Here is a 25516-nt window from a genome sequence, read left to right as displayed (position 1 = left end):
TTTTTCTTTTCTGAATAGCCCAAATTTCATCTCAATTTTTGTGGCCTCTTTTTATTTTTTTCCAGGGTTTTCTTATGCGCAAGCATTACTTCAATAATTCTGAAAGTGGCTTCTTTCGCACAACTAAACGCAAACTGCAGTCCCGGAACCCGCTGACAGGTAACAAGGATGACTGGTTTGTACTCAGAGCAGGTAGCAGTGGCAGCTAAGTGGACTCAAGCCAGTTTTTGCCACTTTCTGCCCTAGTTGAAAAGATTGTTATGCTGTAGAAAGGGTGCCAGTTTAGGGCATCAATGTTGACTATACAGATTTTGATGTATATCAGTGTTTTTCAAACTTGACAACTTTAAGATATGTGGGCTTCAACTCCCATAATTCCCCAGCCAGCTGATATATATGACTATTATTGAAGCTTTCCCAAAATAGAGCTGTCAGTTTACACAACAAGCTCTATTACCGCCCTCCTCATTTTTGTCACTGTAACATAAAACAGCCAAGGCTCTCCCGTTAAGAGGGGAGGCATTAAACAATGTTGTCTTAAGGATCTCTTGTAGATTCTGTTATGGAAAATATTTTTATGTGGCTTCTGTGTGTGGCAGAAGGTTGTTAAGAAAGTTCACAAGTACTACACTCCATGATTTGTAGGGACATCCATTGAGTGTGTATTCTCTATTAACTTTCCATCCTTCCAACATAAATTTTGCCATGACTTCGAGCAGAGGTCCCCAACCTATGGGCTGCGGCCCACTACCGGGCCATGGCCTCTTAGCCACTGTTGCCATGAGTATTGTGCGGGAGGTGGCAGCGCGGCTAGTATCACGCGGGCGGTGGCGTTGCCATGAACCTTATGCGGGGGGCCATGATGCAAGCCTTGCTCCAGGGTGGCATCGCTGCAGGTCGCAGCATGAGCCTCGCACTGGGGCGGCGGCACAAACCTCACACTGGGATGGCATCACTGCAGGCCGCGGCGCAATCCTTGTGTGGGGGCAGCGGCGCAAGCTTCACACTGGGGGCAGCATCACCAGGATCCTGGTGATGGCGCCACAAGCCTCACACAGGCGCCGCCATCACTGAGAGCCTTGCGCACATTCTCACAGCCCCATTTGCGTGGTACGCATGTTCGCAGCCTGTTTGTATGCACATGTGGCTACATTCATGTTTGCGCATGCACGCATAAGGGCCTGGCCCTCCCTCTCCCACCGGGCCGCCAATCCAAAAAGGTTGGAGACCCCTGACTTGGAGAATGAGAAATCTAGTGAATGGTTGGTTTCAGTTTTCCCTTTGCTTTTATTTAATTCAGTAGGGAATAGGAAAATTGCTTTGCTTCTGGTTTGCTCCCTGCACCCATTCCCAATACAGAAATCATACTGCAATGCTTATAACGAGGTCCTATTGGATAGACACACCCATCACCTTTTCCCTTTTGAGGTAAGCACAGTAATAGATAAACACAGAAAAAGAGTACAAAATAGTAAGCTTAAAGGACTAAGACATAAGATAAGGTAAATCTAGCTGAATGGTTTAATTCAATATCCTTGCCTCCACCATAACCTCACTGCTTTGTACATTGCCTTTTTAAAAATTTCACTCTTTTTCCATCCAATGGAGGATCCTCCAACCATAGTTCCAACATGGTCTTCCTCTTCTCAAGCCACTTGCTCTTATGCACGTTCAAGTCATACACATTCTTTGGAATATAAACATTAAATTATATATTACTAAATTAGGCTAAGGTACGTGATTATCCCTGCAAAAAGAAATGAAGTTTTGATAAAAGACAAGGTTCAGAGCAGGGAACAATTCTGTTCCCCCTTTGACTTTGTCTTTGTCATCTTGACTGAGAGCAACTTTCAAGGGCAGCTCTTGCAGATGGTTTCCTTAAGCCTTATTGGGATGCAGAGTCTCAAACCTGCTTTCCCCTATACCAGTGGTGGCGAACCTATGGCACGGGTGCCAGAGGCGGCACTCAGAGCCCTCTCTGTGGGCATGTGCACCGTCGTCCCATCCTAGGCCTTCAGCTGGGTTTTATAAAACCTTTTTGCTTTAGGCCTCCTCCACTGTGTGCAAAAAAAAAAAAAAAGGTTCAATCAATCAATCGATTTCAACTTCTCGTGGGGAAAAAAAAGAACTTGCAAAGTTAGAATTGATTGATGGAACTTTTTAGTCCCACCCAGTCTGCCATTACCAGCGCAGCCACGCTCACCCAATGAGCCACACCCACCCAATGGGCCACACCCACCCGGCACCCGATGATACATAAGTGGGTTTTGGGTTGCAGTTTGGGCACTCGGTCTCTAAAAGGTTCGCCATCACTGCCCTATACAGTACATACAAAAAACATGACCACTTTCTACTATATGTTGCCCCTTGCACATTTCCTCCATTGCTCTGCCATTGAGCCTGGTTTCCTTATCCTTCACCTTAAACTTTGTCTTTCCTCGGTCTTCTTCTCAATCTTATGGGAGTGCAACAGTCTGAAATGCCTGGGAATGTGAGCAGATTGCTGCTGCTTTTGATCGTTTTTGTCAGACTGTCCTCTTGCTTTAGCACCAACTGGTAAAGGGAGGAGGGGCATTGCCAAGCTGGTAGCCACTTCATAATAGTCTGGAGGCTCCAGGCTCCTAAGGCAGAGACACATGGCCTTTAGAAATCTTTGGTGGGCCCAATCACCTCTCCAAATCTTCTATCATAGGTTGTCCAGTACGTGACAGCAAATCATATTGACTACAGTATTCAATTTTAAGTACACAGCACTAACTTTAATTTTTGCCATTGCTCCAGCCATTAAATGTCAACCTCAGAAGTTTCATACCCGTGCCCTAAAGAATTTCTAATCTGCCAATTAAGATAAGTGCTTTAATGTAGGACCCAGGCTTAACAGTTTGCCAACATAGCCCATACTCTGTAACTAGCGGACTTTGGTGGTCTGTGTATTATGCTGATTAAATAACATTTGTGTTTGATCAGATTCTTCCAATCATGGAAAGCAGAAGAGAGCCCTGTGGGGCACCAAAACATTTTCCTTGGTTACCATGGTTCAAAATTGCCATCCCCATCCCTGTATTGCAATATTTAAATAGAGTAGGGATTACCTAAACACAACCGCTGCAGATCAAAACTTTTAAAAATAGGCCTGAGTGAAAGTTGGCTCGGAGGCTAACTTTAATATGCCTTAAATATTCTGCAGTTTTTCTATACGGATAAACACATTATGCTGCATAGTTAGGGCTCTAATTTAACACTTCCTTTCCCTTTCCTTTAGATCCCACAGTGGTTACAGAGATGATGAAGGGCAACCTTATCGATGTTCTGCCCATGATTCTCATTGGAGGCTGGATCAACTGGGCCTTCTCTGGCTTTGTGGCTAGTGAGTGGAGGGGAACCGTTGAGGGGAAGTGACAAAGCGTTTTGTCTTTAGTTTCCTATTTATTCGATATTTTCTATTGTTCAAGGTCTCCTTCAGGCTTGTGAAGATTGAGTTAAAATTATTACAACCTACAATATTTGAAGAATGACTAATTAAAATAGTGAGACTGATGAGGGGAGCAATAACTCTGCTAATGTACAATGTGGTTTACAGTTCTTAGTTTAGCTGATCTGTGAGGTACATCCCATTTTATATTGTTACAAATGTAGAAGTACAGGCGATTGGTTGCTTGCTGCCCTCCAGATATGCTGACACCCCAATTCCCAGGACTATTCAGCCAGCATGCTAGCTCAGCACATCTCCAAGGCACAGCTTGGGGATTGCTACTATAGCCTCTGAACCATGGACCAGGAGTGTTTCACTTTGTTTACTTCTACCTTGAATCTTAGGTTAGCCATACATCTCCCCAGATTTAATTTGTAATACAGGAAGGAAAATGCAGCATTTCCACTGTAACAACATAATGGTCAGGTTTGGAATGCTTTGGGAAAAAGCAGCAAGAAGTACATGGTCCAGCAGTTTTAGTTGAGATTTCCGTCTGATCTGTAGATGGGTGTCATATCTAAAGCAACAAGGAGCAGCAATTTGGAAAGGTTGGGGAGCTGGGGATTGAGTGGTGAGGGTAGAATTTGGAGGGAGAGGCAACTCTAATCCCTCTCCCTCCCAACCTTCTAGCTAAGGTTCCCTTCCCCTTGACCCTGCGATTCAAGCCCATGTTGCAGCGTGGAATTAACCTGCCTTCCATGGATCCCTCGTGGTAAGCCGCCATCTGCCCCAGGTCTAGCCAGTCCTTTGGGTGGCAAGATGGGAAAAGGACATTGGTTGTGGGGTAGAGGACTGGTGAGCAAGATGGCTGTTCAGGATAGTTACTGAGAACTGTTCTTTTCCCAGGGTGAGTTCTGCCTCCTGGTATTTCCTCAATGTCTTTGGTCTGCGGAAAATATACCAACACGTTCTGAGAGAGGACTCTGGTGAGAAATTGTTCAAAAGAATGGACCATGTGTGGGCCTAGTAGTCTTTCAAGGGAGCAAGCTAACCCTAGAGACCAGGATACAACGCTCGCAATTCCAACTGCAATCTGAAAACAGGAAGAAAATATTCCACAAACAGTAGAGTTGAGCAGTGAAGAGTGCTAGAGGGGACAGCGTAGCCCTAAATTGTGTTTGAATTGTTCCTAACCTACTACATGGTAAGGTCTGGCTTTCAGATCTAGCTTTGTAAATGATTACAGAAATAGGATGCTGCGCCTCCTACAAGTCCTATTTGCAGAACAGCATCTGCCACCTTCGTTTGTGGTATAATAAAAGCTCACTTGATGCATTGAATCACAAACTAGCCAACCACATTGTAGCTTAGCATGTGGTATGAATTTAGTTTGCCTGATTACTTTGTGGTTCAGTGTGCCACGTGAATCTAGCAATTGGGTTAAGTTAAACCATCTTCTGAGTGCAGCATGAGAACTAAGTTTTATTTATTTCAACTGTCAGTCTAGTCTATATTACCTTTTCAAGCAGGATTCAATATTTCAAGATTATTGTTTTGACTGATTCTTTTCCCAAAAGAAAATATCCCTCCTCTCCACATGCATTCGGTAATATCTTCATTCTAATTTTCTTAGAGTACATCTTATTTAGTTATAAATGTGCACTTTATAATTGTTTTGTCCTTAGAATTACAGGGAAATGATTTCAGGGATAGCTATATCACTCTGCTATAGTAGTGGAAACCTTTTTGATATTCTACAGTCTCAGATTTATTGTACACACATCTTCGTAGAGTAAATCTCACTAGGCTATTATGCTCTCATACTATACTTATTAATTCTTCTATAATGTACTGTAGAAACCTTACACTTAACAAAATGTGGTCTGCTGAGTGACTTGACGTTAGTTTCCATTCTGCCTTTGGCAGAATATTTGCTTAGCAATTAGCCTAAATAGGTTTTCATTCTCACAAATTCGTACTTACCTTTCTTTCCTTAACCGCAGAGCCAAGTCAACTCAAAGTACAGTTCATGGGCCCAGACATTCCTGCTCCACCCGATCCCAACAAGGCCTTCAAAGTAAGGTTCTTTATTCCACTGAATAATTCTACTGAAAGCGTAAGTCAGGTACAGGGAACCAGGGGGCCTTCAGCTATTACCAAACTGCAATTCCCAAGATCCCTCACCATTATCCATATTGACCGGGCTTCTATAAGAGTTGTAGAGGATCATAGGTTTTCAGCTCACTATATGAACTTCAATTTAATTAGGATTGTTAAAATTTCCTTTGGATCGGAATAACCTCTGTCAGGAAATAGATGGGAAAACAAACTTATTTCATATAAACCAAAACTATAGTTAAAAAAAAATAAATTATGTTGGATTAATATATAACAGGAACAGGTAATCTTTTTCAGGAAGTGGGCAGACAGGGAATTTTGACAGCATGAGCAAGTATCTTCATAAAATGCCTTCCAAGGCAGGCATGGCCTATCACAAAACACCCTTTCAGTAGGTGCCAAATGGGTGGTGTTACTCCCACTATAGAAACAGATGCTTCCAAATACTGCAACTTAAAACTTTGCCCCTTTTTTTCTGGATAATTGGGCACTCTTCCCATTCACCATTTAAAAAAAAAATACTCCCAAGATGTGCATTTTTTTCTTAATGTGAAAACTAAGTCTAGTGAAAGTCATTTAATTTGAAGCCTGGGCTTTGATTCTGCCACTCTTGTAAGTTGGTAGGGCATTGGTGGATGCAATAGTACTTGTGAGCTGGATCCCCAAATTACCAACAAACTCTTTCTTTTATTTCAGGCTGAGTGGGAAGCCTTGGAATTGGTATCCCACCACTGGGCTCTTCAGGATGTTGAGGAACAGCTGATATCACAGGACCTCAAGTTGACCGGGATGTCCAGGCCAGATTGAGCTCTACCAGTCTGCTCTGGAGTATAATCCTACAGGACAGCAGTGCCCAGAAACACTCTGTTCATTATTAGAAATTGGTGGCTAAGGACCACCTGTTGTGCATGGTGTGCTAAAGTTGTGAAGCTGTGCTTGATTTAAATGGCAAAAGGTACTGATGAAGCGCAGTCAGATCAGCAGTCTGATCAGGAAGCAGTTTCAGAAACCTTGTGAAGAGCTGAAGCATTGTAATAGCATCTACTATCATTTCCTGGTGTGCAGCAACAGAAAAATGTGATAAGTGTGTCTGGAGGCTTCAGGTAGAAATTTAATGTATATGCTATTGCAGAATACTGGGTAATAAACCAAGGTAGCTGCAACTCTTCCTGCTCGATTGTTGTTTGTTCAGGGACAGATTCTGAGGTACTAAATAGACCCCGAGTTTACATATTTTAACGCAGCAATGAAAGAACTCTTGTGGGCACTAGAGTATCTAGCAAAAGGGAAACCTAGATTGCAATTGTTAGGAGCTACAATTGCCTGGGTTGAATGCCAGCTGAGAAGCTATCAGATGTGGATGTTCTTGGTTTGTACTGATTGAAGCAAAATAGGAAGAAGACAAATCTTTACAGATCTTGGTTCAAAGCCCCCCAAAGGGGAATAAGGCAAGGCAAAAATGTACTGACTATGCTTCCTGTAAGGGATAATACCAAGGGGGGAAAAAAGAGTCCATATGCCTTTTAAAAGAAGTTACTTTATGTACACATGCCAAAAAATATTTTCTTCTGTAAGATAACTTCAAGAGAAATAAAAGCTCAAAGAGTTAAATGAAGAAATAATCTTCCAAACTCTTTAAGTAATTAAATGCACTATGTGCTCCTGCCAACAGTGTGAGTGTCCTGTGCTTGATCAACACTGCTTCCTGCTGTATTCCATCCACTGCATTGCACACACAAACCTATTTACAAACTAGTGCAATCCCTGAGCCTAGAAGTAGCAACAGCAGTGGCAGCAGAGACTCAGCAAAGGGAAGAATTCCAAAGTTTTGCTTGAATGGGGGTACACCTGGTAGGTATTAGGCCAACTGAGAAGAAACTTCAAGAGCTGGTAGTTAGGTTTCTCCTAAAGTCCTTAGCTTAAGGGAACTGTAACCCAGTACAGACTGAAAATGGCTCTGTCTTCCCAAGAGTAAAAAGTAGGATTTTAGGGCTCAGCGGCTCACAGTCACCTTAATAACTGGAGAGAAGCTTCAGAAAGGAGGAATAATACAAGGAAATTCAGAAACATGCATGTAAGTTGCAGATTTCTACCAGATGCTGGAAGATAGGCAGGACAATATTGGAATTATTGCTTAATTGGGGAGCTAAAAGGAGGCACTTGGAAGATAAATGTCAGGAAAGAATATGAGGGGCCATTTATCCAGACCTTTCCAATCTCAGAGGTAGGGCAATAGTGGGGGGGGGGAAGTGTCCTAATTAGCCACAGACTACACAGGGGTTAGTATCTCCGCAAACTCTTCCCAGAGCATAGGAACCAGCAATGGTGAAGTGGAGGTGAAGACGTGAAGTCACGAGCAGCAAAACAAGGGCAAATACCCTGAATTCGAGTGGCTTAATACTGTGGGAGATGGAGGGCGGGGGGAGTGCACAGCCAGCATAAAAATGACGCATTTAAGTCTCCTTCCACGTAGGAAACCTTGCACTAATTAAAAGCATCTCGATTTTGAGATGTAAAAAAAAGGGAATGGAGGAGACCATCCAGGAAGCCTATATTCCCCCAGCCATCTTAGATTGAGGTAAGGCACAAGCCTTTTAAAGGGTAGTCAATCTTCCCCTCCACAGTGAGGAACTATGTGCTAAGCAAAGAGCCTTGCACTTTGGGACACAGGAAGATAGCAGGTCTGTTTGTACTGGTAAGGGGGGCTCTTATCTCAAGTCTCCTCCATCCCTGCCCTGCCCTTATTCCAAGGCCCTGAGGAGCTGTTGCCCTTGGAGAGAATCCAGCTGCTCCCTTCAGTTCAAGGAAGGGAACGTATATGGCTGTCCACCTGTTGCAAGTGGAGAAGGGAAGCAAGGAGAAGGTCAGTCCACATCCATGAAGTCCCGATTTGCTAGCTCTTTAGAGTGAGAATCACAGCAGGCAGCATAGTCCTCCTCGTTCCCGCAAGCAGACGTACTCGTGGATGCAGCGAGGGGAGTTGGGTGGCAGATTTTGTCCTGGCGTTGATAGAAGAGGACATAGGCAGCTTTGGACTGGCAAGAAGACAGGGAAAAGTTAATACATGGCAACGAACAACACAGCCTGGAAGATACTCTCGGTCAACTTCCAGGTCAAAGAAAAAGGAAACACTGAATTGAAATGGTTTCACACGTGCGTAAATCTCCCAAACTTAATAATTGACTATCAAACTGGCAGTGGAAAGACTACGGGTCAAAAAAAACTGGACTTGTTTATAAAATTTTGCACTGCTTTAATATAAGAGCCACCATAGGAGATAAAGCTTTGCATTGTCATTGTTTACTCCAGCTTGGCCACCATGGAAAAAAAATGAAGATTCTGAAGCATGTTTTTAAAGCAAGCTCCTTCAGTCTTAAAAATTTAATCCAAGGGTCTTTTACTTAATAACTAGGATGTACTGGAACTGACCCCTCCAGAATATGCAGCCCATAAAAGAACCACCGTGCTAGCTGGGAAATATGGGGATGATAGTATCTTAAAGCATTCCGAAGCAAGAAAAGATGGGCTAGTTACTTTAAAAAAAGACATTCTCAAAAAGCTATAGTCACATTCTGCATTTTTACTCCCATTGCAGGTGCAAGACACACCTTGTATAGCTGTCCTCCATCTTACAATGCCCTAAATCAGGGGTAGGCAACCTTGGCTCTTTTATGACTTGTGGACTTCAACTCCCAGAATTCCTGAGCCAGCTTGGCTGGCTCAGGAATTCTGGGAGTTGAAGTCCACGAGTCATAAAAGAGCTAAGGTTGCCTACCCCTGCCCTAAATCAATGGCAAAACTAAGAGAAGCCATCCGAAGCAAATAAGCCCACTTTCTCCCCTACAGTTGTTCGAAATGACTCCTTAGAGACACTGGAATGTGTCCCATTTCTTAACAATTAATATCTAGATAATTTATTTCAATTTGCTTCCACTAACTGAAGGGTCCGGTCTGCTTGGAAACATGCGGTTTCCAAGGTTCCATTCAAATTTACCCATAGAACAAGTGCCTGTCAAAGAATCTATTGTGTTACAAGATCTGACAATCCTACTAGCAAAAAATGTATGAAGGAGAAAAGCGCCCAGATTATGCAGCGAGGCCTTTGCCAGCAAGTACTGAAACAATGAGCCCATCCGAATATGACGTGCCTTACCTCGATCTGGTTCTCTGAAACCGCAGACACGCTACTGTCATCAAAGTAAAACCACGTCCCTGTGTCCTTGTTCCGGGCAAAAGTGGTGTCTAGAGAGTACAAGAGATGAGTCGGGTCATTCCGTATCCTTTTTGTTGTCCACCAAGAAAATAAATGCTGCCTTGCCACACAGGAATTCCGCACAGTTCTGTTTTATGTCTGTCTCTTTACAGTTTCAGTTAATATATCCCAGGGGCTAAGCTCTTTTCTTTTTTTTCTGATTGTTTTTGCCTTCTGGTCACATTGGGCTAAGAGAGAATGACAGCCAATTTGGTGTAGGGCAGTGGTTCTCAACCTTTTTAATGCCGTAAGTCGAGGACTAAACCGGTCGTAAGTCGAGGACTAAACCGGTCGTAAATCGAGGACTTTCCCTGCCTGGGAGCGCCGCGCATGCGTGGTTCTGCCCCCTGCGCCGGCCGAGGTGTAGCTGGCAAGCGGCAGAGACGGAGCAGGCCGACCACCAGCTGGCCCAGCCCAAGGGAGGTAAGGCACCCGCCGGAAAAGGAAAAAAAAATGGCGGACAGCCTTGCTTGGCGACCCCCGTGAAATGGTCGATCGACCCCAAATGGGGTCGCGACCCATAGGTTGAGAACCGCTGGTGTAGGGGTTGAGGCACCTGACTAGAAACAGTATCTAGTCCTGCTTCAGGCACAAAGCCAGCTGGATGACCTTGGGCCAGTCACTCTCTCTTAGTCCTAGGAAGCAGGCAATGGCACACCACTTCTGAAAATCTTGCCCCCAAAACCTGCAGGGGCTAGCCCAGTCAGTCATTTTAAATCAAGACTGGGTTCAAAGGAACTAAAAAAGAGTGGTCTTATTCTCCTTCCTAAAAGAGGAAAAGAAGAAGATTCTTTCCTTAAAGTTATTGCTACTGTTGCCAACAAAAATCGGAGCAAGTTCTTAAGCTATTACTTTGCAACTACTGTTAAGGACAAACAGTCCTCATTCATCAGATGAGTGGCAGGCAGCTTGTGACCTCCAGACGGAGAGATGGAGGAGTGCGACAAAATAAAAACAAAAAAAGGCCTGGCAGATGGGTTCATGGACCTGAAAGCTGTAACCAAGAGCAAGGTTTGGTAGGTTCTGAAACAGAGAGGCTGGGGGAAATCTTGCTTGCTTGTTTATTAAATTTACATCCTGCCCACCTCACCGATAAAGCGACTCTGGGTGGCTTACACTCTTATATATAACTATCTTCCAAGTATTTGCACATATCCCTTACTAAGAGCAGTATGGTTTTATTGGATGATGCTTCAAGTTTATCCCCACCTCCTAAAAAAAATCTATTGCTTCAGTATACATACAGTGCCCATCCCGGAGGCCACCATAATGGTTGGACACAGCAATGAGGTCGTATTTGTATAGGGAGGTGTCAGTGTCTTTCTGGGGTTTGATGATGAAATCAGAAAAGTCCAGCTCCCTGTAAGAGAGAAATTAAAAAGCCACTGTTGTTTAAATGGTTGAGGAAGGATACCCCAACATCAACCCTTTTGGAGAAAAGCCATATATGTGCACCAGGAATTACCACTATCTCAATGTGTGCTCCCAGCTACAATAACTTTACACTAATGCAGCCTTCCATGACTTAAGCTTGGGATGTGTCTGACAACAATTTCCATGCCTCACAGGCTTCATCAAATGTGTTGTAACCCAAGAAAGCTGAACACGTCAGCAAGAGGAAAGCAGTACCACACTTTGCCCTGATCTTCCAATTAACTGGTAGCACAAAGCAAGTATTTCCTGCAGAGAGACTTAAAACAGGGACAGAGAACCTCCCCACATTTGGGGAAGGCCAGCATGCCCCATTTCTAAACCCTCAATAGCCCTGGAGCTACCTTTGAAAATCCTTTAGCAACACAGCCAACAATGACAGGGTGTCACTGTGATGAAGCTTGCATGATTACTGAGTCTTTTTTATTGATGTAATATACATACAGTACATACCCATCATGCTATTCCCTTTATGATGTAGCAGTGTTATAGAGTGCAGAAAAGGAGTAAGAAGTAGTAAGCGAAGGGGGAAAAAAGGAACAAGATAATAAAAAAGATAATATAGGTAAATCTCGTTTCACCAACACCCATCCACACAAAGTCCATTCAGGCTGAGTTTTTGATGACCTCCAAAGTAGAAGATGAAGGCTTTCAATTATATTTCACCATTTCAGAGGCCATAAATTATCACTCAGATCTGTTTCCTCAGAGGAAAGGATGAGTCTTCCCCGGTTGCATTTTCCATGATCTATGCCAGGGGTAGGCTGGCTCAGGAATTCTGGGAGTTGAAGTCCACGAGTCATAAAAGAGCCAAGGTTGCCTACCCCTGCTCTATGCTATCCAAAGGGCAGCCACATACAGCATCCACCCATTTCACTCCTGGTAACAAAAATTAATGACTAGGCCCACTGGCTTACTGGATAGGGAACTCCACAAGGGTGTCAAGTTTCTCCCGGGAGAATTTGGTATAAGAGAAACGCTTGAGGTGAATAATCAGAATCTCTGGCAGTGACCATAAATCCAACTTCTTGGTGGCCAGTTGGTGTTTTTTGCAAGTGGGACAATACCTGTAACAGAGAAACCATAAGCTTGACCCTTTTTCTTTCAAGAGAACTAGTATCCCACAGATTGCCTCCTTTCCCTCTCCCCTGCCCCTCCCCCAATCTTAAGAGGTTTTAGCATGGAAATGATCCAATAAGCTGAGAGCTTATTATATATCCCCAAATCTGGGTTTTTTTCCTGTTTATTTAATTTGAATTATTGTGAAATAAGACCCACGTGGATTTATTTGGCTCATGCAGCATTCTTGTTTTGTTGTTTTTATCTACTGAATGTTGAACTATTGACCAGCACTGAGTCAGCATCCAGTCACCTTCCCTGCTGTCTCCATGGAAGAGACTCTGTCATAGATACGTTTTTCAATTCTCACCAGGGATTTTCCTCCTCCAGGGTTTCCATGGTGGTGAACAACTCAATGCACTCCTGCAGCTTAACGGGGTTCTTCTTCAGCATATAGCCCATACAGTCATGCTTGACGTAGCCCTAGAAGAACATCCATGCATAATGGATAAAGTGATCAAGGGATACCTTCTCACCCAAGGCGTAAAGAGCGAGATTGTTTTTACATTTCTATCTGAGAAAAAGTTTTGACAGTTCGAGATATCGTACATTAGATGTTCATTTTATTATCCCCACAACTCTGTAAGACTGATAAAGGGTGACTAGTCCAAAGCCTCCCAATGAGATCTGTAGCTGAGTCTACACTTGAAGCTAGTTTTCATTACAGTAGTCCGGGTTGAAGAACTTGAGCACAATATCACAGGAAAAACAGAAAAGAGAGGGTTGCCTACTTAGAAAGTTGCACACTCACTTCAGCCTCAGTCTCATTGTAGTAGCGCTTCTTCATTTCAGAATCCCAGTCCAGAGCAACATATGGTTGGGCTGAAGCAAAGGATGAGAATTAGAGTCAGAAATCCAGGAATGCTGCATGTCAACTACATAAATTCAACAGACTGGGCCAAGACATGAGTGCCTTGACTTTCTTCCCAGCACATACTGCAAAGCAGCCAAGACAGCATTCACCTTTCCGGTCCTTAACTACGCAGTAGCTGTTTTTGTGGACATCTGGGCTCACCTATCAAAGACTAGAGATAGATGATGTCGTATCCCTCCCCCTCTGTGGAGAGAGGGCTTTTCAATTTTGACATAGATGGCCTCAATAGAGGGGGAGGAATACGATAACATCTATCTCCAGTCTACAACACAGTCCTTTCAGCAGTTCCAAGAAGGCTCCAAGCCCATTTGCACTACTCAGGTGACCCCAATGACACAGATAAACCTCCAGGTGGCCTCAACGACTCTCTAAAAGAATGCAAATGACCAGCTGTCTGCAAGGAATATAAATCCTTCCATTCCATTCCCCACCATCCAGTCGGAGCTGAAAAAAAGCTTCTTGGATGAGAAATGAAAACATCTTCAAAGAAAAACAAGGAAGTCCAGTTGTCTCGTGAAAAAAAGCATCTTTGGGACCCAGGGCCAAAGGACTAAGAGACATTAGCTCATCTCACTAAGGCGGCACTGAGATTTAACTGAGGGATTCGGATCATCTGATGCAGCGGGAGCAAAAGGCAAGATCTAAAGGGACATAAGGAAGAACCGTGATGTGACCTAGGAAGGGAAGCTAGCCGAGATAGGGAGAGCTGAGTGTGGAGAGAAACTCTCATACTGCAATAAGGGAAATGAGTCTGCCTTGTGTAGCATCATGAGCAAAGCCCCCAGATGCAAAGGAGTCGGTATTTGGGGTTTCTGTCCTGACTTTTATTGTGGATCGAGGCTCACAAGCACAAGACTATTTTAGCCTTTCCATCGCAGCCACCACCACAGGATTCCCTTGGCAACCCTTTTATGACCATCCCGATATTTTCTCAAGATTCCAAATTTCGCCACCAATCCTCAGACCCCATGGCCAAACATCTTCTTAGCAGGTGGATTTTTTTTTAACCACAAACCTATTTTACCGAACGGACTTACAGTTGAAGGAGACAGGGTTGCCCTCATCTTGGCCAGCCATCCAGTCGCTGGTACCGTTAGAATTGACGGGTCGGAGTGTAAAAAGCAATTTTGGCTGCTTCTGGGGCAGACAGCATTTCCGCTTGGCCTGGTTGGCTGTAGGAGGGCTGGGACTGGAAGACGGCACACTGGGAGACTGGGGAGGCTGCAGGGGGGACGTGTTGGGGCTCCGCCTCTCCTCCACACTCGCCCCTTCCTCCCCCACAGATGTGTCCGAAGGGGTTTCCTCTGTCCCTGAGCTAGGGTCCTGATTGGCAAAGCCTTCCGCTGTTGTCTCCTCGTCTTCCTCCTCATCCTCCCCTGCAAATTATAGGTAAAGAGAGCAGGTATGAATTAGGATGAAAGTCTTAAGTTTTCCCTCCCTTCCTATTCAACACTCTGTTATTTCACCAGTCTTCCTCACCTTCACTCAGCCCATTGGACCTCTTATTGTAGAGATCCTCTTCCTCCTCTTCCTCCTCCTCCTCCTCTTCCTCCTCCTCCTCTTCTTCCTCCTCACTCTGTTCTTCCTCAGAGTCTGGCCATGTCACATAGCGGCTGTCAAAGAGAGAAGCAGATCACACCCTTTGCCTGGCACAGGGAGAAAGCATCTGCCCTGTGACTGCAATACAATGAAAGGAACAGCCGTAGAATCAGGGATGGACAGGTTCCGGGAGATGGGGGGGAGATATTATGTGGTCAGATGTCTGTCAACCCCCCCATTCATTAAAAAAAAAACCTTACAATTTAATCAGACTTCTGATATAGGATCAGCTTGCTCTTAAGGACTGTGGAGTTTGTTTTCAGCCATCTCCAGAATCTCAGGCTAAGTCAGTGGTGGCGAACCTATGGCACGGGTGCCAGAGGTGGCACTCAGAGCCCTCTCTGTGGGCATGCACACAGTCGCCCCTGTCCTAGGCCTTCAGCTGGGTTTTATAAAACCTTTTTGCTTTAGGCCTCCGCCGCCATGTGCAAAAAAACAAAAAGGTTCAATCAATCAGTCAATTTCTACTTCTCGCGGGAAAAGAAAAGATCTTGCAAAGTTGGAATTGATTGATTGAACTTTTTAGTTCCACCCAGTCTGCCATTACCAGCGCAGCCACACCCACCCAATGGGCCACACCCACCCAATGGGCCACACCCACCCGGCACTCGACGATGCATAAGTGGGTTTGGGGTTGCAGTTTGGGCACTCAGTCTCTAAAAGGTTCGCCATCACTGGGCTAAGTGATTCCTATTATTTTATGTACATTGCCTGAGTTCCAAAAGCCCTGAATGATTCACAAGTGAATGACATTAAAAGGAATACATCAATATACTAGATAAGGATAAGGAATAAAAGACAGCAATTAGATAAGCAGAAGAAACCCACATCACTTAAAGGAGTGTCAATCACCCTCATCCAAGAACTGGGTTCTGAAGGCCCGCCAAAACACCAATAGGGGGGGGGCATCCAAATGTCAGGAGAACCTCAAATCAGAGGGCAGGCACTGTGTGACAGAGAAGGCAAACTTACAGGGTCCTGACAGGTGGCATCGTTTAATTAAACCCACCACGTACCACCTTGCTGGATTGAATCAGCCAGGCAGATATTATGGGAAACAAGAAACTAGGCCCTGTGGGGCTTTATAGGTAATGCCAGCACTTTGAATTACACCCAGAAGCAAACTGGCAACCAATGCAATTCACAAAGCAGAAGTATGGGCATACCAAGGCATGCCCCCTCATTGCCTACACTGCTGCATTCTGGACCAGTTGAAGTTTCTGGGTGGTCTTCAACCCATGAAGTGTGTGTGGCAGTAGTGAAGCCATGAGGTACCAGGGTGCAAGCGTCTTGTCTGAAGGGCCTCCCAATCTAGGAAGGGGCACAACTGGTGCATGAGATGAAGTTATGCAAGGTCCTTCCTGGCCACAGCAGCCACCTGATCAAGAAGCAGCTCTGAGTCCAAAAAAAAGACTCCCAGATTGCACACCCTTCTTGAATCAGGAAATGTTACCCCACCTAAATACAGTATATCAGAATCACAATCCCTGGGAAGCAAAACACTCCTCTCTCTGCATAATTGGCTTGAGTACAATTCCGCTATCCTGAATTTTGCATTTGACCGGAAGGAAGACGGCTGAGATTAAGTGGCAGACCATCATTTGGTTACGCAAAGGAAGCTCCAGGACTAGACTATGCAAAAAGACCACACAACACACCCATGTGGGCAAACTCACCTGCCAGTTCTGTAGCGGTTCTTGCACTTGTCATAGCTACAAAGACCAGTTCTCATCTTCAGGGCTGCTTTTTCCCAATAGCTAGCTAAGAAAATCTATCATCCTGTCCAGGTTGCCAGCCAGCCTGCTTCACCTCCCTGTTTTTGCCATGACTAAAATCAGGAAGTCAAATCCAAACCAGGGACACAAAAATAATTTTTGGCCCAAAACAAACCAAATCAATACACCTGTTGTAGTATAAAATAGAAGTTGATTCAACTTGAATTACTGGAATAGTTCCGAGTACAGAGCTCCATTAGGCATTATTTTCCCCACTCTAACCATCCCGGCTAGGTATATAGACTTCAATTCCCAGAATGCTCAGCAAGGGCCCTATTGGTTGGGGAACCCTGGGAGTACAAGACTTTTAGTTTGTGGGGGCAACCAAACTGGAGAGAGCTGTTTCAGGGAAGTATTCTCATACATCTGTCTGTTCATCTAGAAGATGTGAAGGAGTGGAGCTAAGCTATCCCAGATATTGAAATAACTCACGAGAGCCGATGCAGCAGCAGCTGGTACAAGGCATCTGAGGAGAGCTGATCGCGGGGCACAGATACCAGAAGGGGGTGACCAAAGAGCACAACCCCATAGTAGCTGTTGCTGTAATCCCGGCCCTGAGTACGCTCCCGAAGGTAGATTGGCAGGACCACTGCGTCTGCTGAGGCCGGGTCTTCCAGGCAGGACACAGACACCTCATATCTGGAAGAAGAAGAAGGAGAGACATGCTATGAGGAAGAGGAGGAGAAGCAGGGAGGAGACTGCTTGATTTTTTTATATATATATATGTTTCATTTCTCAACCCAGCCTCCATTCGAGTGCCATTCCAGGATAACATGCAGACTCAGAATGGCATAATACATATAAAATTCTATGAGCCCAGTAAAAAGAAACACTTTATACACCACAAACTGAGGGGCAATGAGTCACAAAAAGTACAGAGGAAACAGCGTCAATTACAATTACAAAAATACAAAGGCCTAAACTCGATGGCAATAAGTCTTTCCTTAAGGAAAGGAAGATGTTCAAAAAAGAAGCACTGGGGGTAAGAAGCAGATCTAACTCTATGCAGGCAGCTTAAATTCTCCAAGTATACTGACATTCCCCAACTTGCTTCTGACACTGAAAAAAATGTCCCCTAAAGCAGGGGTCCGTAGTCCAGCACCGGTACACAGCACACCAGCAACCGGTACACACAAACAAATGAAGCCCCATCCACCGGATGCAGGCAGCGCACAAAACCACACCCCCTCCGGTTCGTGGAAAAAACTTTTCTCCAAGGAGCCAGTCCCTGGTGCCCAAAAGGTTGGGGGCCGCTGCCCTAAACTCTTAACAGTGTCCACCTTGAGCCACCATCCCAAGACCGTCCTTCTCTGCCTACTGCTGGGATAAAGTAACAGGACTTGATGCATGTCAGAACAAGCCAACCCATTGAGCAACGACGTATTTGCCTCTTCTACTCATTGCTACTTCTGCTATCACAATTTACCTAGCTCTGCTTGCTGTGAACCTGGCTACTCGCTATAATAAAAGGCTAGTCTGAATTCCAGGTCCATTTTTTTTCAGACTCACTATAGTGGAAAACGCTCCATTGCATCCTGTAGCGAGGAGGGGATTGGCTACCTGACTCCAAGATCCCTTCCAATTCTGTGATTCTGTGATTTACTAGCTCTCACTCCTTTACCTTATTTTATTTTGGCTTTTCCAATCTGGGCTTTTTAGATATGTCAACTGGGCCGACTAGAGCAGGGGTAGTCAACCTTGGCTCTTTTATGACTCGTGGACTTCAACTTCCAGAATTCCTGAGCCAGCTAAGCTGGCTCAGTAATTCTGGGAATTGAAGTCCACGAGTCATAAAAGAGCCAAGGTTGACTACCCCTGGACTAGAGTAATGAAAGTTACAGCCTATCACAGTGAAAGGGCAGCAGGGCAATGGCGGCTCTGTCTTATATTATTAACCCCTCCCCAAACTCACATGAAGATGTCATCCCGGTCCAGGATACAGCTGAGAGATTCTTCCCTCTGATAGATCTTGTAGAAGCGGTGACTGAACACATCGGCCACCATCATCTGGAGGGGAGGCAAAGAAACAGTCGTAAGAAAGGGAAGACCCAGAACAGGCTTCTACAGTCAATGAGGCGCCTCTCCCGGCAAACTTACCCGCTCAGTCGGCACACCTGTGTGCTCTGATAAAGCATGACAGAGGTCTAGCACTTTCCCAGCTTTCGGGACAATCAGCCTGTGCTGTAAGAAGAAGAAGAACAACAACAACAACAAAAGAGGCCAAGTTCAAACTAGTAAGAAAGTCAACTGAAAATCAAATCCCAAACCCGATGTCAACGCTGCAAATACTGTATATTCTTGCCTTGACAATATGCAGAACTGTCTGGTATTTTTAGAGTTAAAGCAGAGCAGAAGAGGGAGGAGGGAAAAGCCCGGGAAAGAGAGAGGAAGGGAACCTTTGACCTTCATACTAATTGGATAACTGATATATGAAAGCTAATTTAGGGAGGGAACATGCTGATAATTTAACTGCTCAGAGGAAGAGAATTTAGATCTTAGCATACCTTCGTTATGCCGTGCCGACATTTTGTAACAATAAATGACTTTTAGGAAAATCAATGCCTGGAAGTTCTTTGAAGTGTTTCATTAGCCGGAACCATAACATCATGCTAAGATCTAAATTCACCAAAATGCATCTAAATTCTCCCAAGTCAAATCCCCATTAGACTGAATCCATCTCCAAGAAAGAAACTGATCCGAGGACAGACCTGTAGGTCTCAATTAAGTGGAAAGTCCATAGTCAGACCTAAACTATTTAATTATTTATCTATCATACATACTTGCATTCTTTGCCCTTCGGCATGAATTATAAAAATAACTTGAAGCTGTATAAACTCAGGTCAAATTTTGGTTCCCTTTGGTCATTGTTGCCCAAATAGCTGGAAACCTCTTTCCTGGGTTTCAGATGGGAATCGTATTCCCACCTATGCAAACAGCCCAACTATGAAGCTTGAAAATTTCTACACCTGTGACGTGGGCTCCAGGGCCACTCCCCCCACATTCTCAAGTCTCATTCAAATAAATAACTTTCTTGCCACACTAAAGTGCCTTCTAGACAGCTTGCTGGTTACCTGTTCGGGTTTCTTACAGGGATCCATGGATACAAAGAAAACCTCCATCACTCGGTCTTTGCTAATTGGCAGAGGGGCACTGAGGTAGCAGAAGGGATCAAAGGTCACCGAAATTTTGTTACATTCAGGGCAAACTAGTGTTGATTTGAAGAGTCCATGGAAGATATCAACAATGATGGAATTGTTGCGACGTTTGTGGTTGCGCCACGCTTCGTCTGCTACTTCCTGAACAGGAAAAAGTAGAATGAATAGTCTGAAAAACCACAGCCCCTCTCTTCCCATGTTCGCCCGTTTTTGCTGAATTACAATTCTCAGCATTTCACTTTACTAAATACATCAGCTGAAGCTGCAGTAAACTATAATTTAACCACGACCTGAGGTGAAAAGGGAAGTTTCCTATCTTTTCCTAGATGCTTAAAAGCAGGGAAGTTTGCCTTAGAATGTTACTATGCAGTTTGGCAACAAAACCTCAGAATTAACCGTCAAAACTATCAACCCTCTCCAAAGGACTATTTAATTTTCTCTGCTACCTTTATCTTTAAAGTGAAACCAATTATTCATGCTAGTCTTCATTTGCTGCTGGGGGAAAACTGCAAGGGGGTAGGGGGAGAGAAAGAGGTCTATTATATCACCACCAATTAATGCACAGCATTTGTGATGGAAAACCTCAGAGAATTTATCAGCATTATAAACTGAACACGGGAGTCTGAAGCAAGGATCCCATAGAAGGAAATAGCTGATGCATCAACACTGTACTTTTTCAAAATGCCCCAGCCCTGTCAACCTTGATATAGGCTATTCTGAGTTTTCCTGAAGTTGTACTACTTCCAAGGCTCTTGCAAACAAGCAGACAGAGCCTGTTCTAAAGTCAGGACTGAATATTCTGCAACTCCCACAGCACTCAACCCCTAATGAAAGGACATCCCCCAGAGCTATCTGCGGAACTAGAGACTCGACTATGGAAACCTATTTGGAATAGGAAGAAACCCAGAATAAGATATAAATATTAAATTTGAGATGATAATTATGGATGGTAAAGGTTTTATAGCGACTCGGATTGTTTTGGATTTGGATTTTGTTAAAAGGGAAGCTATTATGAAATGATTTAGAGTTTAATACTGAAATGTAGCAAGAATATGCTTCTTTTTTCTCTCTTTTTTTTTCTTTTCTCTTTTCTCTTTATTCTTTGTTCTTTTTTGGGGGGGGGGAATGAGATGGAATTAATAATTGGAGAATTATTGAAAAAGAATAGATTTAAATAAGAGAAACTTGGGGTACCTGAATAGTAAATATATAGGTTAGTTTAAATTTTAACATTTGAAACATTAATAAAGTGTAAAACAGGATTTTTGGGATAGATAATGAGCTCTTCTAAAAGTTTATTGATTAATGAAATTCATAGGTAGCAATACAAATGAAAATTTGTTCTAGAAATGTATTAATGAGATAATATATCTTAAATAAATGGAGAGTTTCAGTTTAAGTTTAAATACGTGAGAAATTATAGATTTGTATAGAATAGACACTGAGCGGTTGAAGGTTTTGATTAAGAGAATTTATATTTAGATATATTAATGAATGATTTTATTTGAATTAATTTGATTATAATATATATAAATAGAGAAGGAAATTTTAAGAAATATTGTGTGAACTGTATATTTATAATGCTATTGTTTTCTTTTTCTAATTGATCATCATATCTCCACGTTGGTTCTTAAGCTTCTGTTGGTGCAAAATGGAAAACTAATAAAAATTGTTTAAAAAAAAAAAAAAAGACATCCCAGTTCACTGCACTAATGGTTCTTACGGTCCATTCTTTATGCCTCATTTCAGCAGACTCCAAGCCTCACAAATTACATCCAGCTTCCATCCTTTTTTACCTCCAAATCTCAATGGTTTCAAGAAAAACCTCCCACTCATGAAATTTAGATATTACAGCTCAGACAAAATCAATAACATTTAGAGTTCACTGAACTTTGGAGCTGAGGAACTAATATGAATTCCTCATGGGGCTGGACTGGGAGTAAAGGATTGGTTGACTAAATTGGCATAGTCACTTGCATCTCATTTCTGTGACTCCGGACAGCTTACGAAGTTAACCACCCCATACAAAAAACAACCCCCAACTGTAATAGTAATGAGAAACAGTAAAAACAATGAAAAAAAAAACAATCTGTGGGAGAGCCACCATTTGTTTTTCTAGCACCACTACCAGATCCCCAGGCTGACAAAGCCCTGTCTTTAGGCCCTTCCAGAAGGCCAATATAAGGTCAGGGCCAGTCTGATGATATTCCAAAGGGCAGGTACCATGGCGGGACAGGCTTTCCTCTTGGGTCCCCATCAGATGATATTCCTTTATGGAGGTGACCCACAACACACCCTATGAGCTAGACCTGACAAGTGGGTGTGACTGGGGACAGGTCTTCCCTCAAATGCCCTTTTTCCATACCATGCTATAAAAACTGAAATGGACCAGAAGAACACATGTAAAGATCACAATGGAAATTCAACAGATAGGATCTCCAGTCAGAAGCTTCCAAGTTTGTCGATACGTTATTCCTGCCACAAACATACATGTACTATCACCACTGACTAGAATCCAATTTGGACTCTCTGATAATGTCCCTTACAGTTCACGCTCACCTCATCGGGTCTCCCTGCTGCATCCTTTAATTCAATGTACTCTTTCATCTTGACACGGTTGAGATCCTCATGCAAACCATCAAGCAGGAAGGAGAGAAGCTCCTGGGAATCGTGCTGTTGATAGCCAAGGAACTGAGAGGCAAAATGGCCCACTTTGGTCTGAATGGGATGCAAAAAAACAGGGCCTCTAAGACAGTGGTGGCGAACCTATGGCACGGGTATCAGAGGCGGCACTCAGAGCCCTCTCTGTGGGCACGCACGCCATCGCCCCAGTCCTAGGCCTTCAGCTGGGTTTTATAAAACCTTTTCACTTTAGGCCTCCGCCGCCATGTGCCCAAAAAAAAAAAAAAGTTCAATCAGTCAATTTCAACTTCTCGCAGGAAAAAAAAGATCTTGCAAAGTTGGAATTGATTGATTGAACTTTTTAGTCCCACCCAGTCTGCCGTTACCACTGCAGCCACGCCCACACAATGGGCCACACCCAGCCAATGGGCCATACCCACCCGGCAGTCGACGATGCATAAGTGGGTTTTGGGTTGCAGTTTGGGCACTCGGTCTCTAAAAGGTTCGCCATCACTGCTCTAAGATCAGCAAAGAGCTAGATACAGATTTTAAAAAACAGTAAGACAAGAACGCAACTAACCTTGAACATTCGAGGCACGATGGAGCGGTGGTGGCCAGACCACTTCTGTTTAATGAGATCCGCATAAGCTTCAGCAATTTCACCTTTCATGCCAAGAGGGTTGCTGAAGTTTAGTTCATCCAGGTAACGATTATTGAGGAAGTATTCCGTCAGAGGGGGCACATTGCTGAGACACTGGAAGAAAGAACAAAAGAGTGCCCAATGTAGTGTTAGGTGGTAGTTCATCTTTCAGAATGAAGCTCTGGGAAAAAAAGCATCTTTGACCCAGAGAGAATCTTTGCTTTGTGAAACAAATGTAATTAAAAGTAAAGTTAAGCAAACTGATATTGACCCAGAAGTGAAGAACTTCGCAAGTAGCCATTTTTTCCCCACATCGTGGACACAAAAGACATGGGGTAGCTGTGGCATTTATACAGACATTATTTTTTATAATGGGAACACAAACGTTCATTATTTAAGGAATAGGTAGGTGCAATTTAGCTTTTTTGGTTTCAAATAGCCAAATGTCAGAAGGGTCCCTTCTATTCCTCTTCGAAGAAATGTTTAACTGTATTATTATAATCTATGTCAGACATGTCAAACGCAAGGCCCGGGGGCCGGATGCGGCCCGCGAAGTGGTTTCATGTGGCCCGCGAAACCATCCTGGAAACAGTGAGGGAATGGCCCCCACTGCCTTGGCCCTGGGCCAGGCCAGCCGGGAGCCAATGTACAATTTTGTGGTGGCCCTCTATGCTGAAAGGCATTCAGTCTTAGCTCCATAAGCCCCCCCCCCCCCCCGCATGGCCTGAGAGGAACAGTGAGGCTCCTCCAGTGGACCATGCCTTGGCACTTGCCCCGGTCCCACCCCCTTCTGCCAGAGATCCTCAGATCTGTCCCACTCCCCACAGGCACCCTTGACGCGAACGATGTAGAGCTGGCCACACCCACCCAGTAGGCCACACCCACTCCATCCACACCCACCCAGTAGGTCACACCCACCCTGGCCACACCCACCCGGCCCCCTGAGGGCAACCGCAATGCTGATGCGGCCCTCAATGAAATTGAGTTTGACACCCCTGATCTATGTTGTTCTACTTTCTCCAGTTTAAAGTTAGGGAAGAGAAAAAGGAGGGAATTATTTACAAGGGAATTTAAAAAATAGAAAAGAGAGCAATCTTCAATTTATCAATTTATCTATCATTCCAAGTCATGATAAAGATGCTATAATCAAAAGTCCGTGAACTAGGAAATCCACTATTCCTCCACAGATGTTAAGCGTGTTACTGGAGGTACAAAAGGGCCCTCTGTTTTGTTGCAACTGGGCTGCAACTCCCTCATCCAAATCCATGCATGGGAGAGAAACAGGAATTTCTAGTCATCTTTGCTGAGACAGTTGACTTGTTGATCAAATGGTGGTAAGAAAATAGGGGAACTCAGGCACCACACAGGTTATGTAGGGTCAGTCATAAAGGACTCAAATGTCTATACACCAATGCACAGAGTATGAACAGTAAACAGGTGAATTAGAAATTCAGGTAAATGAAGGCAGATATGATATTGTTGCCATTACGGAAACTTGGTGGGATGAAACCCACAAATGGAACACACAGCTAGAGGGATTTAAATTATTTAAAAGAAACAGACCAAATAAAAGAGGAGGTGGAGTTGCTCTTTATATAAGAAATAACTACATCTCTACAGAAATAGAGCACAACAATGATGAAAACTGTTTTGAATGCATTTGGGTCAATATAAAAAGGAGGGAAATGATATTGCCATAGGTGTATACTATAGGCCACCCAACCCAACAGAGGTAATAGATGAACTTTTTGCTAGTCAGTTAACTAAGGTATATAGAAAGCACATCACAATAGTAACGGGGGACTTTAATTACCCTGGGAGACAAACTCTGCACCAAGTAGAAGATCAAACAGATTCCTGACAAACCTAGCAGACAACTTTGTCTCCCAAAAAGTAGAGAAGGCAACTAGCCATATTGGACTTAATTTTCACTAACAGAGATGAAATGATAGAAGGTGTTGAAACCACAGGAACCTTGGGGGAGGGAGCGATCATGCAATATTGGAATTCAACATTATGCAAGAAGAAGCAATAGGATACAGGCAAACTAGAGTCTTGGACTTTAAAAGAGCTATTTTCAATAAACTTAGAGCTTGGGAAGGATTCCATGAATGAGAATCCTCAAGGGGAAAACAACTCAAGAAGATTGAGAAATTTTGAAAAGTGAGATTATAAAAGCCCAGTCTAGCACAATACCAACAAATAAGAAAAATAACAGTTCTCAAAAGAAACCAGAATGACTGCATAAAGAACTCTCTGATAAATTGAAAGACAAAAAGGACAAGTATAAAAAGTGGAAAGAGGGGCACATAACTAAGGCAGAATATCAGCAAATAGCCCAAGCCTGCAAAGATGAAGTGAGGAAAGCTAAGCTCAAAATGAACTAAGGCTTGCGACCAAAGTAAAAAAATAACAAAAAAAGCTTCTTTCAACATGTAAAAAACAAGAAAAAAAGTTAAGGAAATGATTGGTCCATTAGTGGGAGAAAGTGGCAAGAAGGTGACAAGCAACAGGGAGAA

General features: G+C 43.7%; 2 protein-coding genes across 3 annotated transcripts in view; one reads left to right on the top strand and one right to left on the bottom strand.

Annotated features, from left to right (window-relative positions):
- LOC107296581 (ER membrane protein complex subunit 3) overlaps positions 1-7202 on the top strand; it is a 10475-nt gene extending 3273 nt beyond the window's left edge. For both annotated transcript variants that reach the window (XM_015825953.1, XM_015826023.1), the window contains 6 exons: positions 66-159; positions 3263-3367; positions 4103-4184; positions 4319-4398; positions 5416-5489; positions 6227-7202. In XM_015825953.1, the coding sequence (XP_015681439.1) occupies positions 66-159; positions 3263-3367; positions 4103-4184; positions 4319-4398; positions 5416-5489; positions 6227-6337 (546 nt within the window). In that variant the 3' untranslated portion in view covers positions 6338-7202. The remainder of the gene's footprint in view (positions 1-65; positions 160-3262; positions 3368-4102; positions 4185-4318; positions 4399-5415; positions 5490-6226) is intronic.
- Positions 7048-25516, bottom strand: part of USP11 (ubiquitin specific peptidase 11) — a 27631-nt gene continuing 9162 nt past the window's right edge. The window contains exons 8-21 of the mRNA XM_015825867.1: positions 22938-23111; positions 22295-22453; positions 19652-19876; positions 18678-18761; positions 18493-18587; positions 17013-17219; positions 14686-14819; positions 14244-14582; positions 13084-13154; positions 12643-12755; positions 12131-12280; positions 11027-11142; positions 9684-9772; positions 7048-8565 (exon numbers count right to left, since the gene is read on the bottom strand). Coding sequence (XP_015681353.1) covers positions 8395-8565; positions 9684-9772; positions 11027-11142; positions 12131-12280; positions 12643-12755; positions 13084-13154; positions 14244-14582; positions 14686-14819; positions 17013-17219; positions 18493-18587; positions 18678-18761; positions 19652-19876; positions 22295-22453; positions 22938-23111 — 2127 coding nt within the window. The 3' untranslated portion in view covers positions 7048-8394. The remainder of the gene's footprint in view (positions 8566-9683; positions 9773-11026; positions 11143-12130; positions 12281-12642; positions 12756-13083; positions 13155-14243; positions 14583-14685; positions 14820-17012; positions 17220-18492; positions 18588-18677; positions 18762-19651; positions 19877-22294; positions 22454-22937; positions 23112-25516) is intronic.

This window comes from Protobothrops mucrosquamatus, unplaced genomic scaffold (genome assembly GCF_001527695.2).
Source record: "Protobothrops mucrosquamatus isolate PMUCROS unplaced genomic scaffold, P.Mucros_1.0 scaffold_13, whole genome shotgun sequence".
NCBI classification, from domain to species: Eukaryota; Metazoa; Chordata; class Lepidosauria; order Squamata; family Viperidae; genus Protobothrops; species Protobothrops mucrosquamatus.
Note: the sequence above shows the minus strand (reverse complement) of the source record. Positions and strands in the feature narration are given on the sequence as shown.